Source organism: Pagrus pagrus (assembly GCF_965226575.1).
Source record: "Pagrus pagrus genome assembly, chromosome: 9".
NCBI classification, from domain to species: Eukaryota; Metazoa; Chordata; class Actinopteri; order Spariformes; family Sparidae; genus Pagrus; species Pagrus pagrus.
The window spans coordinates 3,524,434-3,542,816 of NC_140193.1; the positions used below are offsets into that span (position 1 = coordinate 3,524,434).

At 40.5% G+C, this 18,383-nt stretch overlaps 2 protein-coding genes across 2 annotated transcripts in view; both read right to left on the reverse strand.

Annotated features, from left to right (window-relative positions):
• Positions 1-12,554, reverse strand: part of clasp1a (cytoplasmic linker associated protein 1a) — an 89,785-nt gene extending 77,231 nt beyond the window's left edge. Inside the window, exons 1-2 of the mRNA XM_084363029.1 lie at positions 12,410-12,554; positions 7,251-7,997 (exon numbers count right to left, since the gene is read on the reverse strand). Coding sequence (XP_084219155.1) covers positions 7,251-7,448 — 198 coding nt within the window. The 5' untranslated portion in view covers positions 7,449-7,997; positions 12,410-12,554. The remainder of the gene's footprint in view (positions 1-7,250; positions 7,998-12,409) is intronic.
• Positions 12,555-13,926: 1,372 nt separating this feature from the next.
• nifk (nucleolar protein interacting with the FHA domain of MKI67) lies at positions 13,927-17,366 on the reverse strand. Its single transcript, XM_084361576.1, has 6 exons — positions 17,125-17,366; positions 16,012-16,140; positions 15,437-15,545; positions 15,103-15,314; positions 14,793-14,849; positions 13,927-14,546 (listed from the first exon to the last, which is right to left on the reverse strand). Exons 1-6 carry the CDS (start codon positions 17,245-17,247, stop codon positions 14,343-14,345), a joined length of 834 nt encoding a protein of 277 aa, XP_084217702.1. The 5' UTR covers positions 17,248-17,366; the 3' UTR covers positions 13,927-14,342.
• Positions 17,367-18,383: the final 1,017 nt, after the last annotated feature.

Genomic DNA, 18,383 nt, shown 5'->3' on the forward strand with positions numbered 1-18,383 from the left:
AAAATGTCAGAAATGAAAATTGTGATGCAAAAACGATCCTTCCTACGTGGCTTGAATCACATTGCAATCGTAAAATCTGTCAAAAATAATGCAATATGACGTTTTAATGCAGCAGAACATTTAATATTTTTGCTGGAAAAATGACTGAAATGATTTATCTATCTGTATAAACAGATGGTGTAAATGTGAATGAGTGTTTCCTCAAGACAGTGATGACATCCTCAAATGTCTCATTTTGTCCACAACCTAAAGTTATTCAGTTTACTGTGATAGAGACGTAAAAAAAAAACAGAAAATACTCAAATATAAGAAGCTGGAATAAGATAATTTTTTTGGTAAAAATAATAATCAAACATTTAATCATTTATCTAAATAGTTGGTGATTAATTTAATAGTTGACAACTAATCAATTAAGCAATCAATCGTTGCAGCTCTACACATGATTCACATTGCAGTTGCTGAATTGTCCCTATATGTGGATGTTCATTAACAGTTAAAATGCTGTTTCCCAATCTTTAAACCAAAATCTCCAACAGGAATGATCCTGTGAATTCCTTGCTGTGGTCTGCTCGGGCCCAGACATGGCCAGCGACAACATTACAGGTGGCACCAGGTTGTCTGAGCGATCACTTGAAGGCTCGTCGACCCGGAAACCAGTCCTGCCAGCCTTCATTGATTCAATCAGTAAACCAGCTCAGCTCGCAGGCTCAGCTCTGCACAGCGAGAGGGATGAGAGATGAAGATGATGGAAGGGAGAAGTGATGTGATGGATGGTTACTGACAAAGAGCCTTACTGGTCTCCTGGAGGCAGGAAAGGTGTGCAAATCACAGCCTTGTTTACGATTTGTTTACTGCAGATTCGAGCTAAATCTGTCCAATAAAGATTGATGGGATTGTCACACAGGACGGTGCTTTGAATAGGATTGCTGTCTTTTATTGCTGCGAGCCTTGTCTAATTCAAATTATCTGGATGCCTCAATCATGTTCTGTTTAAGTTAAAGTATGAACTTGAATGAGAGTAAGAGGGAGCACAAGTAGATTAGATTATATGTGTTAGAATTTGTCATTATTAAGTCAACTTAATAAGATTAATATAACAAGGCTTTATGATACGTGTTATGCACAACAACACTGAAGGTAATTTACTTCAGATCATAGTCAAATTCTGTTCCTATCAACTGAAACACTGCTGTCAGATCTCTCAGGCCTGATAGCTTTGAGGGGTATTAGCTTTGCTGGGAGATTTAAGGCCGATTTATGGCTGCATGTAGCTTCTACACAGAAGCGCTGCTGTGCCTGTGTCACTTTAAACACACCAACCCATAAGGCTGGGCTCACAGCTGTGTCTCTGTCTCCATACACACCGAGCTAGACTGACCAGCTTGCCAAAATGACGGCTACAGTGCAGCCAGCATTTGCCACCGGGCTGCTCGTGGAGAGGCAGCCTCCTATCAAACAGCTCTCTCTCGGCCAGAGACTCTCGAGCAGTGAAAAGCACCTCTGGAGGAGAAGTATAACCCATGAAGAGCAGCAGCCGGCCAGTCAGGAGGGGCTGCGACAGCCAATGAGTGTGGTGTGTTTACTGGGGAAACTACCGGTCACAATCCCTGGAATTAGCACTGCTGCTAAGCACCGGATGACAAGCTGGAAAATGCGATGCTTCCGAGTGGTCTAATCACAGTCGTTGCGGCCTGCGTCGTTGAGATGTGTTGTTACGTTTCTGGGAAGGTGCACGTCAGGATACAGTAACAGCAGTAGGCCATAGGTATTTTTGTGCCAACAATAGGACAAAATACTCATCAACAACAGTTTACTGGGCCACCTTGTAGTGTTGTTGTTTTGTTTTGTTTCTTTGGCCTTTTTCATGGCTTCATTGACAGGTAAGCTAGAGATGACAGAAAATGGGATGAGAGAAAAGGGGGGATGACATGCAGCAAAGGGCCGCAGGCTGGACTTGAACCCTCGACCACTGCAGCGAGGTATGTATAACTATATATATATATATACATGGGTCGCGCACTCTACCAACTGAGCTACTGGGACGCCCTTGCAGTGTGGTTGAAATTGAGCTGTCACCAACCTCTTGAAATTCTTCATAAAGGGTTGCTGTCTTGGACTCTCAAGTGCATTGCTAAATTTGTTGTAAGCACCTTTCGTTAGCACTGTCCTGTAGCCTGACTTGCATACATGAATGTTTGTATCTTTAACTGCTCACTTGCCTCAAATGTGAAGCATTTCCAAACGGCCCTCCTGCTTTTTTCTTCGTCAACCAAAACCGGTCGCAGAGGTACTGCACCTGTCATCTTTGATGAGCTAACACTGTAACAAAACAGTGAATGAGAGGGGTGACGAGCAGACAGCTCTTTGAGTGAGTGAAACGAGGTGGGGCTCTGTGAGCACTGCAGAGTCTGTGTTTCAACTCACTGTCAAAGAAGAGAAGAGAGAGCAGGGAAGTGCAGCTGGTACCAGTGTATCCGTACTGCAGGAATGAGTACTGAGCAAAATGCATGAAATGTAATAAAATGCAATGAAAAACTGAAATGAATAAACATGTGATCCACAAGTGTACTGAATGTAATCACAATGCAAACATCTGACTCTTGAGGTGGGTGTGGTCTCTGCATGACACACTACAGGATGAAGCACCAATTATGGAGCAGACAGGGAACACTTCACATGTCGAGCGGGGCTGTGCATGCAGCATGAGCAGATACACCCACAAACACACTCAGACATCGACCAGACTAAATTTAACCGTGTCTGCAGACTGCAGATTATCTACAAAACCGTCACATTGAACTCGGGCTGCCGCCCCTCACTCACTCTTCCTTCCTCCGCCATCACCACACCTCTGCGTTTAGCCAGTCGTTAGGTGCATGCAGACTTGTTTCGAGTTGATTTAGCAGCTGAAACCACAGCCGGGATGTGGCTGCTGACTCGACACACCCTGAGATGGATCATTGGGCACGCAGAAGGAGCTCGCTCTGGAAAGTGACAACTGCATCGAGAGGTGTCCATCCACAGCACACATGACTCGCTTCATTTGAAATTGAATGCGCGTGAATCATCGATCGCTCCATTTAGAAACAGTCAGAATAGCCTGGCAACAGTGATCAGTGATGATCATGCTTTGTGCTGTTTTAAGAAGACATTACAAACAAATACAATAGCGCTCAACTTCAGTGTTTCCTCACAGTCACTTCTGTGTATTGGGGCCAAGAGATGGTGGGAACACATTATATATATTGGCTGGACATATTTTACAAAGGTGTTTCAGGAGAGCTTTGTAGCATCTCAATACTTCATTTCTGTGAGATATGAACATGGCTACTCAAGGAATTATTCCTTAGATTCAGAAATAACTGTAAGAGTTAATTTTCCCAGGATGAACAAATCTTCTATGTATGTATGTAACTCAAGTCATGTTACCAAGCTAAGACAAGTTGGCTTTTCTGTTTTTAGGTTCCTAAGCTGCATTGGAGCCTTGGAGTGCATATATAATCATCTTGTATGTTAGATTGCATCATAATAACTCAGCTGGAACGGGTATTGAGACAGATAGCACACCTGAGACTAACCAAACAAAAGCTGTAAGTATGCAAACATACTGTAGAACTAAAGCAAGCAAGCTGAAGCTGGAGCTGAAGCTGAAGCTGACATAGGCTCAAGAACTTCCTAAAACATTAATGTGACAAAGTGCAAATGCAAAATGTCCACCACTGTGTTTGTTTGTGGCACAGAGGCACAGTGAACACCAGCGTTGCTGCAAAAACTATTTTATCTTTCACAAGGAAAAATAAAATATTTAATAAAATATTTTAAAAACTATAAAAATCATGATCATGTGACATTTGTTTTGACTGTTTTCTTACATCTGGAGAACAAAAAATTGCAGCTTTTGCGATATGGACATGTTGCTATTTAATAATAAATGTTGCTGATAATAATACTCTGAGTTGTTGTGTAGCCCTATACTCAAAAATGTTCAACATTTACTGGTTCCAGCTTCTCAAATGTGAGAAATTGCTGATTTTCTTTGTCCTTTATGACCGCAAATGAAGAGTTGCTGGGTTTTGGACTGTTGGTTGGACAAAAGAAGCAATTTGAAGACGGGGAATTGTGATGAGCATTAATTTTTTGACAGACCAAACGATTAATCATTTAATCTTGGGAACAACTGGCATATTAATCGATAATCAAAATATTTGCAGCCCTACTTGACATGATATCAACCTCCATCCAGTCACGGATACACAACGAAGAACACACTACGATTCTGTTCTTCTGCACAAAGTTTTCACCTACACTTGACCTGTCAGCTCATCAGCAGCACAACCTCACGTTTGTTATCCAAACACAAGAGGTATGTGCAGCAAAGAAAACACCCTGAATGACGGAAGGGTCGACACTGAAGTTTAGGTCAGGAGAGTGTAAAACACTGTAAAGCTCTGTCTTTAAACAGTTGCTTGGTATTAGAGGCATCCACCCAAAGCTCCATTTATGGTGAATGAATCCATCACCCTCTCTCTCTCTCTTTCTCTCAAACTAAATAGTTTCCACATTAGTTGCCAAGTGATCAGCTCAGCCTGTGCCGAGGATACTGTTTGGCCTAACAACACTACACGAGTAGTTTTTCTATCAGCACTATCAGAGCTTAAAACGAGGAAATGTCATCACCTGCTTTTCACAGGTTGACAGTGCGAATCACTTCAGCCTTCACAAGATTTATAGCTCCAAGAAAAGACATCAGAAACACAAAGAGAGAGCTGTTATGTTCTCGAACCTTCTTAATAATAATATTCTAATCTAAATAATTCATTGCAGGTTAAAACAAATATGTATTTAATTAAAATACAAGCAATTTGAAATTTAAAAAAAATAGAAAAAGATATTCTATAGAGACTGATATTATCAAATGTTAGCTATTTATTAGCCTCAATGTGGGTTGGATCATGTTGAGCCAGTTGTCCTCATTTTTCCTACTACTACTCTAATTTTGCATCAAACATGGATCAAATTAGTGGTTAAAACAGTTTTCTAAAGGAAAAATGACAAACATGTTTCATATATTATTAGTGATTAACAGATAATCTATCGATTACATAAAAACCACTAGAGATCCCAGCATAAGACAACACGTAAACATGGGTTGTAATAAGCTGCTTTCAAACCCATACATATATGTTTGTATTGATGAGGACTGGCTGGCTGTACAAGGGGCGTGGCTGAGGGCAGCGACTGTACAGTTGTGACATCACAATCTTACAGAAGTCCCGACCGCTCATTTGAAGGCACTGTATCTGAATACAGACTGGTGAATTTTTCTGAAAACTGAGCATTTCGGTACTTTCACAGGATTTATATAATCAAAACGACATCGAAGCCTCACGTTCTACAATAGGTAGGGGGCCTTTAAGCAGTCCTTACAACATTTAAGACGACATGATGCATTTTTTAAAGATAATTTTAAAAGAAAAGACCCAAAATGAGGCCATACTTTTCTTTGGCACAATGTAGGGAGGTTTGTCTGCTACCAAAAGTATTGACTCCTCTTTGTGAAGCCCCATTTCTGCCCACTTGGGCCTTCCAGTACCAGAGGCTGTAACCAGGCCAGATCCAATTAAGCCTCTGCTCCGTGTCCCTCTCTGGTCTCTCTGGCCTCACCATTTCTCTCTCTCTCTCAGGCATGTGCCAGAAAAACAGAGCAGTGAAACACACATGGTAATTTGCAGCACATAAAAACTACTGTCCCCGGCACAACATACTGTGGCATCACAGCACTACGACTGCAGAGACACAAACACAACTAAAAGCTTTCCACGACCTCGCGGAGATACTGTATGTAGGGCATGGAGGGCAGGCTTGGCTTTGTTCGGGCAGATATCTCTGACATTTTTAGGCCCACACAGAGCAAAAGCAGCATATCCCAACATGAAATCGGAGCTTTAGTAAACAATGTGTTCTTACATTCATGGCAGAGAAAGCAACCCGTGGTTGGGCACTGAGAGAACTGCTGATGTAATCACAATTCAGGGTCAGATAAAATTGTGCCCCAGATTGAACTCCAAAATAAAGCACAATCAATCACAGGAGAAGAATGTAAGCCAGCTCTTTGGTGAGGGAAAACAATAATGTTACGGGCCTGAGAACACTTTCGCTTTACTGCAGAGCGAACAGTAAGAAAAACTGGAAATTCCTCATTAAACAAAATAGAAAAAGGCCATTATGTGGCTGTACAATGAAGAAACAGAGAACTCCGCAACAAGCTTTCACTGTAGTGTAGCTCTTTTATCTATTTGCTCGTTTTGACTCAAAGACCAGTATTATAATCATTATAGGGAGAATTATACGAGTGAGGGAAACTTTCAATGTTCAGCTCTGTTTGTACATTTGAAAACAGACCATATCTAAATGACTGATAGCCTTTAAAAATCAGATAGCCGTGAAGTTGCTCCGCACTCTTTATCGCCAACATGAGCATAACTCACAGTTGAATGAGCCGTAACAGACATTTCCGAATGAACTAAAGGCAGAACAACACTTAAAGCATGCAAAACACAACCTCTTACATTTATGAGTCCACAACTGACAGAAAATATCAGCGGGTGGAAAATGAGCTGTTAACTGAAAATAAAAAGCCCACGCAGAAATGCCCAAGTGCAGTAATGTGCTTTTGTCTAAAGAAGGATTTAAGTGGGGAACCATAAAGCTATTTAGTTATCATTTAGGACCCAGACACACCACACCAACACCAAAAAACCTGTGCCTTGGCCAAAAAGTTGTACTTGAACACACCGCAAAGAGTACAACCGACGGCCAGCTAGCTCGTAGATCCTGCGCCTGCGTGGGAAGATATAACTCTCCGTACCACCAGGTGGCAGTAGTCTGTATTCATCATTCAAAAATTGAAACAGGAGGACAAAAAGCAGCAACACTCTTGCTAATACAGCCACTTCTAATCGAGAAAAAGTCAGATGAAACGATGCAAATGGCGCTGGTGGAGGTGACAGAAATCAGGATACTACAGCAACAGGTTCAAGGGGCTTTCCCTTTCTTTATCCGTTTCTCTTTTCGTGCGCTGATTCGCTTAGCTGAACAGCCAATCAGAGGGATGTCTCTCACCAACAGGCTCGGCAGCGGACTCAACAGGCTCAGTCGACTGAAAAGAGCTGACGAGTGCCAACAGTGTTGGCCACACTTAATACTATCCCATGATACCTATAGGTAACTGCTTCGTCAGTGGAGTTTACCTTGAAGTTGCTGGAGTTGACCCATGAGCTGGCGATTCCATCCACCATCTTGTCCAGTGCTGTCTGATCCTGCTCCAGGTCGTGGGACTTGTCCTTGTCCAAAATGTAATCAATGATCTCCTGACCCACCTGCAGCCGTCGGCCCACGTCCTTCTGCAGGACCAGGGCCAGGCTGTTCTCCATGCTTGGCTCTGTCATCCTGGCCTCTGATAACCAACTCCTCAGGCTTCCTCAGTCTGCCTGGATGAATGAATGACTGACTGACTGACTGCCTACTAGCAATCCTCCACTGCTCAAAGCAGCGGGTATGACAGCTAAACAAAAGGAGCCCCAGTTAATGAGTGAGTGGCTGGGTGACCCGGAAAAGGGAAGGAAAAAAAAAGAGGCAAGTGTACACAGTCTGCTTGTATTTTTATCCCTGAGGACAGGCCTCGTCTTTGTGTGAAGCGTTAGCTCGCTAGCAAGCTAGTGGCCGTGCCCTAGGGATGGATGGAGCAGGGCTTGGGGAATGGCAGCAATGCAGCATGTGTGTGTCTGGACAGCAGCTGGGGAAAGTTTACTACTCCCTCCCACTTGGGTTTTTTTTTTTCCTCTCGTCGTCTCTTCGAGGAGTCTGAGCCAAACCGCTACAGCAGGGGTAGAAGAGGTGGTTTTGGCGAGCGGCGTGCAAGGCAGCAAATGGAGAGGGATGGAGAGGCGGCTAGCTTAGAGCTCCATGTTTTGTCCCGGGATCTGCCCTGGAGAGCCCTAGAGGAGCAGAAAAGACAACAGAACAGAGTCAATGAATCATCAAATCTCTTAATTTAATAGCATTACTACTGATTCCTCCTGGTACATCCCCTGTTTTTTATCTTTAGGTAAAATGAGAGTGGTTTGGTTAATAAAAAAGTTAACCCAGTGTTGTACACTTTATGACAATAAACAAATGGACACCTCCTGTCCTCAAAGGATATTTTAGACAAAAGTCAGGAGGCCTCCAACAACTGCAGATAAAACTGCTGAATATTTTTGCAAAAAATCAATCAGTGAACAGAAGTGAAACGAGCCCACGATGATTGCTTTAAATTGCTTATTTTGTCCAACCAACACTTCAAAACCCAAATATATTAAACTGAAAAAACTCACATTAAACTTGCTTTAGCCTATTGTTATGAAGTTACTGTTGATTGCACAATCAATAAACCTCACTTTCACTACCACAGGGCACAAAATCTCTCAGTAAAGAGAAGGCTGACTGGTGGATCCAGTCGGGCTGGCAGCCTGGCATCATTTTATCCGACTTAACGTCTCCATTATACACTAAATGAATTAATAACCTTACATTTTGTTAGTAGTCACTGCCGGAGGTTACTCTTAAAGCATCGGAAATGCTGGGTTTATTTTATTTCTTAGACATCCTTTATTGATGTGTTTATTTTTGGTAAGAATAATTTGAAGTTGCCGAACCTGCAAAAAGCCACCAGGATAAAGACAAGGCAAGGGAAATGTATTTATATACCACATATCATATCCAAAGGCAGCCCAAAGTGCATCACAGATTACACAGGTGAAACCACAAGAAAAAAACCTATAGGAACAATAAAAGCAGGCAGCAACAGCAGACAGAAAAAAGACAGGCACACAAACAAACAATCAGCAGCACACAGAATAAAAACAATAAAGACAATGAGACAAACTTATAAATAAATGTGATATAAAAGAAAATTTAGGTTCATACTGTGGCAAGAGATCTGATAAGTAAGCAGGACCTGAGAAGTTGACTGATTTATGGAAGTAATAGTATTTCAGTTCTTGTTACAACACTGGCTGCAGCATCTTGGATCAGCTGGACCTGTCTTGTAAGAAATCTCTACTTATTTTCAAGATAACTATGAAAATAAATGGCAGTTATCAGATCATAAAAACAATGATGTGATTGTCCAACAATGGCAAAGCCAACATTGCTGTAAGTGAACTGAAATGTGACCTTAACTCGAAAGTCAAATCGAGGATTTCGAGAATCGTGGCACACCTAATTGTTTACAACATATTACCCAAGGAGGAGCTTGTGAAGTAATTCGTCCAATCAGTATCAAGTTGGCTACCTTATTGTACGAGCTTGGATCTGCTAGTCAATGAGATTATGTCAAGTTTGAAACCAGAAGTGAGAGGACTTAAATACAGCAATCTCTATGATTTACCTGAATAGTTGATTGTGGACGTCCTTAAAGATCGATCATGATCTAAAATCGATAAGAACCCACTATGCACAAGGTCAGCTCCATTTAAGTAAAGGTCTTCCCAGTTTGTTATTTAATAAATTGATTGGTCTGTACAGAGCCCTGACCTCAATCCCATCCAACACCTTCGGGCTGAACTGGGTCGCTGACTGTGAGCCAGGCCTTATCACCCAACATCCGGACCCGACTTCACTAACGCTCTTGTAGCTGAATCAGAGCAAATCTCTGGAGCCAGGGTGCAAAATCTTACCGGAACAGCTGAGACATTTAAAGCAGCACATCCATAAATAATCACATATGGGTCTAATGTTTGGGTGGATACTTTTGGTCATAGTGTAAGTAAGTCCCCAAAACTTCAGGGGACTTCCAAATAGAGCGTTGAGGATGTTAATTATGCAAAGCCACACACAACAGCCACTGATGAGAGTTATAGACAGTGCTGCTTTCAAAAAAAATCAAACCGGAATCACCATTTTTAGGGAAATCAACAATCAAAAACAAGACGACAAGACCGTTGAATCACAGCTCTGGATGAACTCACCACCCAAACACACACCCCCTTTCTCTGACAGCCTGCTCAGCCTGACAACCAGCGACTGCCGTGGAAACACTGGGGGCCGAGGGGGGCTGAGCTTCGAGTGATCAAGACACGAGGACGTCACTGTGGTGTTTATTTGTTCCGGCTCTAAACGGCTGGATCATATGCTGACTGGCCTTCTTCGCTTCAAATAACCCCGGGCTTTTTGTGTGACAAGATTATCTAGTAGAAAGGAATGCTTCAACAGCCTCTATCACATGCGGGCCTTTGTTCTGGGAGGTGAAAATCAAACCTGCTAATCTTGGAGCGGCTAGATATGGGCCAGATTCACTGGACTATGACCCTCTTGGCGCCATAATGTGTGAAATACTTTCTCCTGTTGGAACAATAACTTCTGTGAGGAGTTTCCTTTTGCACTAGCTGACTATGGTAATAATTGCTAAATGTATTTTTTTGTTAGTTCATTTGGCGGGGGACAAAACAGATTGTGTTACCTGAGGAGAAAGATGCATCAGATGTGCTCAGGGCGTCTAGCTGAAAGGTAATTTCCAGCCCGCATCCCTTGCAAGGCCGTGCATGCGTACAGTGATGGAAAGTAATTAAGTACATTTACTCAAGTACTGTACTTAAAAGGTAACTCCAACCAATTTCACACATTAAATATGCTTACAGGTCTTAGGGAGGGAAAAGTAGTATAAAGCCTTTTTAGGCTCCAGAGGAAGCCGCACGTAATCTGATAAATTGCCTCCAGTGAGGTCATTCAGTGACACAGTTGCATTGTGGGTAATGTAGGCACCAGGTTTACAGTACAATTTTGGGGTGCTTGTGCTGCGCTTCACTTGAGCATTTTTCATTTTCTGCTCCACAAGGCAAATATGTTTTTTACTCCATGTATTTGATAACTTGAGTTACTAGTTACTCTGCAGATTACATGCTGCATCCGACTCAAAGTAGTGCATCTTTTAATTTATTTATTTGAAAATTGATATTTTCTTAAGGTAGTGGATGGAAGTTAGACATTTCAGTATCCTGACAACACTGTTAGGTCTATTATTAATATTGTGAGGCACTTTAAACTGGTATATTTAAGCCATGACAATTCAACAAATACACAGATTTGTTTTGTAATATGTTTGATTATGGCACCCTAAGATTGCTTGTCATTTTGCCCTAAACATGAAACATAAACTTCACTCAAGATTTAATAATTATTTATCACCCCAAGCTACGTTTTTGGCATAAAAAAAACAAAACCTTTTCATATTGGCCTCTCACAGATATATCTGTATCAGCGTATATGTTGTTGATATCAGCCAACATGAAAAGTTTTTGGTTTTAAAGAACACAGCACACCAAACGCTGCTTGTGATGATAAAGATTATTGAATTTCAAGTAAAGTTTACCATTTCAATTCACTGATGTCATTTTAGACAATAACCTTTATTGTTAAACTGTAAAATATCCTGCCTCCATACATTGTTTTGTGTTTGTTGATAACCACATTTGAGGGATCACTGCAGAATATTTGTGTATCACGGCCGATATAGATATTTTTTAATCCCCAATATCGGTATCAGCCCCCAAAGCTGCATATCGGTTGGGCTCTAGCCACAAGCTAAGACAAGTTGTATGTTGTTGTCATGTAATAGCCTCTTTATAATTATCTTTTAATAATCAAAACACTTTGAAATCGGTATCAAATATAGATATGTTTTCAGGTATCGTATCGAGGCTAGACATCTCAGTATGGTGACGACACTGTTTGTCTGTTATTACTATTGTGAGGCTTTAAACTGGTAAATTAAAGCCATGAAAGCTCAACAAACACACAGATCTGTTTCTGCCATATTGTTTGATCACAGCACCCTGACATTACCATCCTCTTTGTTCTGTTTGGACCAGAACCACTCTCACTTTGACAAGCCTCTCATCCCTGACACACACACACATTTGCTTGGTGTCTGTATTATCACACACAGACACACATAGAAACACACACAGACACACACCTCTGCTTCTTTCTTTTTTTTCCATCGTTAGCTCCAGCTAGCTGACCATCACTGCTAGCAATGCCTAACGAAGGAGCCCCCCCATGACAGCAGCTCCTTTCTGCTCTCAGCTAACATGAAACACACGCCTCTCTATGAATTACACCCTCCCGTGGCTGTGAAGGATTAATTTTCTTTATTGTCTTTAAAAAAAAAGCTTTAAAAAAAACCCCAAAAACATCTCCTCCCAGTGTAGCAGACAGAGTAGGTGTGTAGGGGGAATACAAGCTAACGCTAGCCCCTAGCCTCTCCTTTCAATGAAACGTCAGTTAACAGACAGGCAGCAGCACAAAGGGAAGAAAATGTGACAAGGAGGCGCGGGGCTGTCCCCACATCCTCCGTGTTTCTGCTCACCATATCCTGCTGAAACACCGCGGCCGGTCCGGACACACAGCTCCCGCTCCTCGGTGTGAATAAACAGTGTTACGGCCTCAAAACCTCTCCTGTCTTTCTCTTTCTCTCACACTCTCCACCCGGAATTCTGCCTGCAGGACAAGAATGGGATCGTCGTGCGCATGCGCAGTCGATCCAGGGATGATGTTGGCACTTGGAAAACTGTCGCATGGCAATGCACAAAAAAAAAAAAAAACCCTGTCGGTGAGGAGCATGGTGGGTAAAACCCGACTTCTAGCGACATCTACTGGACATGTGTGGTCTGTGGGGGGTAGTTTGTATTCTACATGTGTTCAGGATTTAGATTTGTGTTATAACTGGTGCATACACAGTGTTTAGAGTGAGGATTTAAAGGTCAAAGGCAAAATATAATAAAGTATGTGAAATTAAATGTACTCAAATGTGCACTCTCTAGTTTTGGGGAAGAAGTGTTAATCAGAAGAGAAAGATCTTCTCTGACTGATATTTTTTCTGCCAAAACAAACTCTTTGTTTTCATGACCGAATAAACAAACAAACAATTTCATACTGTTCTACTTTGTTTATATGTGGCGGACCCTGCCACCTTTTTAGCTTCAAGGAGTGTGAGAACAGCTTGTTTATTCACTTAAAGAAAAAAAAAAAACAAGTCTGAGTTTGTATTATTATCTCATTTATATTGTAAATATTAAAATTCTGAGTCACTAAGGTTCTTTTATTCAGTGTAAAAGTACCTAAAAGTCATACTTGAGTGAAAGTAAAAGTAAAAATGTTAAAATGTTAGTAAAAGTGAAAAGCCACCTATACCAGTAGTACTTCAGTACAAGTGTCTGAGTAATTTTCTGGCAACATATCTGCTTATAGGGTAACTCCACTGATTTTACACATTAAAGGGGCACTATGTAGTTTTGGAGAAGAAATTCAAACTCAGAATTTTAATAATTACAATACTGCAGTAGTAATACAAACTCAGAAATATTTATTTTTTCCATAAGTGAAAAAACAAGTTGTTCTCAGACCCACAAACACAGCTGACTGTCAGGTACGAACGTCCTCACACACATAATTACTTTTCATTATGCACAGCATCCAGTTTCTCATCGGAAAAAACTTGTATGGTTTTATAGTTTCTACTTAGTGAAAAAATTATCACATGATGTTCATGTTAATGAATCAACCATTATACAGCTTCGAGTAATCATAAATATTTTTAACCTATTAACGTGACGCTCTACTATACAATAAACGACTTAAGTTAACCAATAGGCAGAAATTTTGTCTTGTTACTATGAGAAAAGAACAGGTGTTATTAACATAAATGGTGGCTCTGTGCCATCCAGGTGCACTGAAACTGAAGCAGCTAAATGGAATTCAGCCATCATTTTTCCTACCGTGACACGTCAAAATGCCTGTAGAAAAAAGTGAGAGTGCTGCACTGATGGTGTGTGTATGCAGGTGTTTTATGTCACATTCATCGTATCATAAAGGACAGCTCAAGAGTACTTCATCATTATTTATTTTTATAGATCATAGTTTACAAAGCACGATTAAACCAAACTTTAATATCAGAAAACAAAAAAAACATGTTCTGTTTTGTATCAACAGACTTTATGGCAAAGGAAACTGCCTGCTCCAAGACTGAAATGCACATTTGCCACATGTCAAAGAAGTCCATGCACAACTGCTGCCTGTAAATCAGGCTCAGTGTGATGTTTCGAGCATCATCCACAGTGCTCACCAACGTTGCACCCACAATTATGGTGGAGTCTTCCTAAGACCTTCTTTCAACTTTACTGTGATTTCCACATACTGACAGACACACTGTGACTTCTGAACACAGTTCAAAGTTGTCCATACATGATCCAGATGTATGCATCTGTACTCCCGACAGTCCATAAGAAAGGGAAGAACGTTCTTCACTTCTCCTCTGCCTCCTCTTCAGAATGCTCCTCACTCTCCGACTCATCCTCCTCATTGTCACCACCTTCCTCCTCTGAGGAGCACTCTGCATCTTTCTCTACAGCTGGCATCTTCAGGACAATTTCATCATCTGCATCATCGTCGACGACCATCGACTTCCTCCTCTCCAGGAGGGATGGCGTGCAGACCGGTGTGGTGTCCTAAAGTCGAAGAGAGGAACTCATTAGATCATTCAGATAGAGCGCTGATGTTGATTTGTTTTGTTTATTCTTCTGCTGATACAGGATGTCGGTGCATGGGTTTTATCACGCAGCCACTAAATGACACGCAATAAGCATACGCACCACAGTACTGTCGGCACAGTTATCTGACCCCAGATCACTGATACACCTGGGGTCATTTTCAGTATGTGCCAAAGCTAAATGTAATATCATAAGTGTACTTACACTACATGTAGACGCATTGATGGAGTCAGACAATTTCTTCGGAGGCACTTGGGCAGCCTGGAAACGCACAGAAAGAACTGAAGGTTAACATACAGTAATACCAGCAACAAAAGTATAAATATTTTCTAGACACTTATATTCTGAAACTTTGGACTCTGAGAAACTGAATTTTTCGCAGCTTTTTTACATTTGATAGACCAAACATGACGATGCCATCAAAAGAAAGTAAATAATTGTGACCCTGTTAGGCAAATCTGTAATGTAATATAGTATATACTGTGTATAATAAATACAAATTGACTTGACTTACAAATCCAGGGAAGTCATAGTCGATGCCTTTTTCAGCGAGTCTCTTGCGGAGCTTCCACTCTTTCCGCACCAGTTTCTCTTTCGTCTTGGCGATCTGCTCTAGTGTGTGTTTCTTGTTGTAGCGTGCTACAGCAGGATGTGTGGGCTTTTTAAATCCCCTCTGTGAGCCATCAAACAGCTTCTCGTGTGCTTTCTCTGGTTCAACCACATGACCTGAAAAGCAAGAGCATAATCTTAATCCATTTTCACAGTGAGTAAATGGATGTGTATCATTGTCCAACTAAAGGGTAAAGCCATGCGGCTAATTAACAGACTTGTACATGAACAATACTCACATTTGATGAGTCGCTCCCCCATCAGGTAATTGTTCATCGTCTCTGCAACAATTTTGGCGACTTCATCACAATCAAACTCTACAAACGCGTAGCCTTTGCTTCCACCTGTCTGTAATAAAAGATGGACAATGACAGGAAAAAAGATGAATATCACACATCTGCATTTGATTCATCTGACTTCCATTTTAAACCTATTTCCATTTAATGGTTTTATACTGAAAATGTATTTTAGTTTTACTTGTGTTTTGTTGGAACATGGGTTTTATCGCTCTGCCAAGAGGTTGAACAGGTGATAAGCTTTAATGCACCAGAATACTTTAGGCTCAGTTATCTGACCTCAGATCACTGTTACATCTGAGCTCATTTTCAGTTTGAGCCAAACTTTAGAGGGAAAACTTCAAATTTAATCACTCATCTTGTTAATTCTTACCAAATTTAAGAATTTTTTTCAAACTTGGAAGTAAGTTCAGGTAGAACTTGATAGAATCAGTGTACAAATAAAATGTCAGTAAGGTGGACAAAAATAAAACACTGCATATTCAAAAATATACACAGGTTACACTCTGGTCTCTTACCCTTTTACTCCTGGACAGCCGCAGCCTCAGGACTTTACCAAACTGTTCAAAGTAAGTTTTGAGCTGAGGCTCAAACAGCCCGAGCGGCAGATGACCGACATAAATCACCCCAGGAGTCAAACGAAGCCCCTGTGAACCGCAAATACAGGAAACAAGAAGATGATAAATTAACATCTGTACACTGTAACACAAGGGAAGAATCAGTTATACATTTATCTAATAACAGATATAGTTGGCATACTTAGAGATACTGGTGTAAATACCTGGGATTTAAGAACTATGACAAGACAAAATGTCTGTAATAGAAAGGGGCTTTTGTTGGGCTGCACAATGTGGTCAGAAAAATAAATCATATTGGGATCACTTTGACAGATATTACGACATGAATTTATGATTAGTGGGTGTCCAATCATGATGATGTGACAGTCTGGGTCTGTACCACACATACATGTTTTCTTACATCAGAAGATTTGTAGGCCGAGACATCACTGCAGCACTACAGTTCTTCTTTATAATGTCGTTTTTCATACATTTGATATATTCCACACAAAAAAGTGCAATTTTGATTATATTTCAGTTGATTGTGCTGTCGTAGCCTCTTCATATAAAGGGCTGTTGATTTAAATTTTACATATACAAAGATCGTTTATGAAAAGCAACCAATAAAAGTTCGTGTGCTGTATTATGAAGACCTGTGATTCCCCAGAACCACCACGACTTATTTTACAATCATTACCATGCTGCCAACTCTTCTTTAGGTAGCCTCATATTTGTGGCATTATTACTAAATATAAGTGGGATATCCACGTTTGTATTTCTTATTACTATAAACTGTAAAATGACCTTTAAATGCACAATAATCCATCTTGTGTGATTGTGTGAGTAAAGATTAAAGTACGGAGCCATCGTGGCTAAAAGGATTAGCAGTAGCATTTAAGCTAGCGCACATTTCTGATTAGCTTGGTCACAAAATCCGACGAGTTACAGCGTTCAGTTAAACAGCCGTTACCTTTTGGAGTGAACAGATTTTGTTAGATAAAATAATAAAGTGAAAGCTCCCTCGTCTAATGAGGCTTTATGTTAGCTTCAGGCCAAACTTTCCTCTCGACCCACCTTGCTGCTTTGGTTCTTCTTCGCCTCCTGGACCTTCTTCTTAAACTCGGACTCCTGTTTCGGGTTCAGAGCCAGCAGCTCTTTGGGCGGCTTAGAAAGCGTTTCTGCTTTGCTTTCAGTCATTTCGATTAATTAACTACACGAGACATAGACTGAAAAATGACAACAGCCTCGTTGAGCAGCTCTCTGCGAACCACGTTGATCTCTTCCTCCGGCAGTCCATGTGGTGACAACCAAGAAGAAGCCGAGGGAAGGTAGGCGGAGGGTTAATGTAGTGTGGCGTGCTGCGCACAGCGCCCCTACAGGCCTGGAAGATACACAGCTTCAACAGCTGCCCAGTGGTGGAGGAAGGAATGACACCTTTACTCAGGTAAAAGTGGCTGTTGGATTTAGGGATGCACATTTTAAGCAGCTTCTTTAATTGATAACCGTCATCGATTATTGGTTAATCATTAATAATTTATGAAATATGTTGCAACATTTTCCATTAAAAAACTGTTGAAGTCTATGGTTAATAAATGTACAAAAACATGATTTTCACAAGGTACAGAGATGCATGAAGGCATTGTTTATTTATTTATTTATGCAGAAAGGAGAGTGGGTTTATGTATGTTTATATCTAATATATATGTAAATATGTAGATATGTATGGTGAGGGGTAAGTGGGTGCTGGAAAATACATACCTACATAAATTAGTATAACATGTTAAATTAATTATGGGAATAGTACATGTTTATACAAGACAAAACAAATCAATATATAAGTTATAATACATAAGTTATGTTGATAAATGTAATTATGTTTTGGAGGAGATATTTGGTTAGAAATCACATATATTTTTATGTTTATGTATGATATATGCATATATATATTACATATTTATTTATTTATTTATTTATATATTCATAAATTATGATTAAATAAGGAAGCCTATGCTGAATTATTAGCTAAAGATTAATGGAGAAGAGGTGGGATTGAATTTGAATTTTAGTGTCTTTTCAATTTTTAAAAAATGTTTTTCATGAAAATTCATCACATGTTTATTGATCGGCCCACCTGCGCCCAAGACCCAATCTTCTGGATGATGATTACTGATTACCTGTTGCAAAATGAAGTCAGAAATATAAACCAAGTATCACAATATTAAAGTAATGTGACTTTATTTGTTCTTAATAACAGCTGTGTATTCTGGGTCCCATCCAGACTCTATTAATCTCTGGTCTGATCCAGGTAACTGTCACTCAGGTGCTGTCTGTAT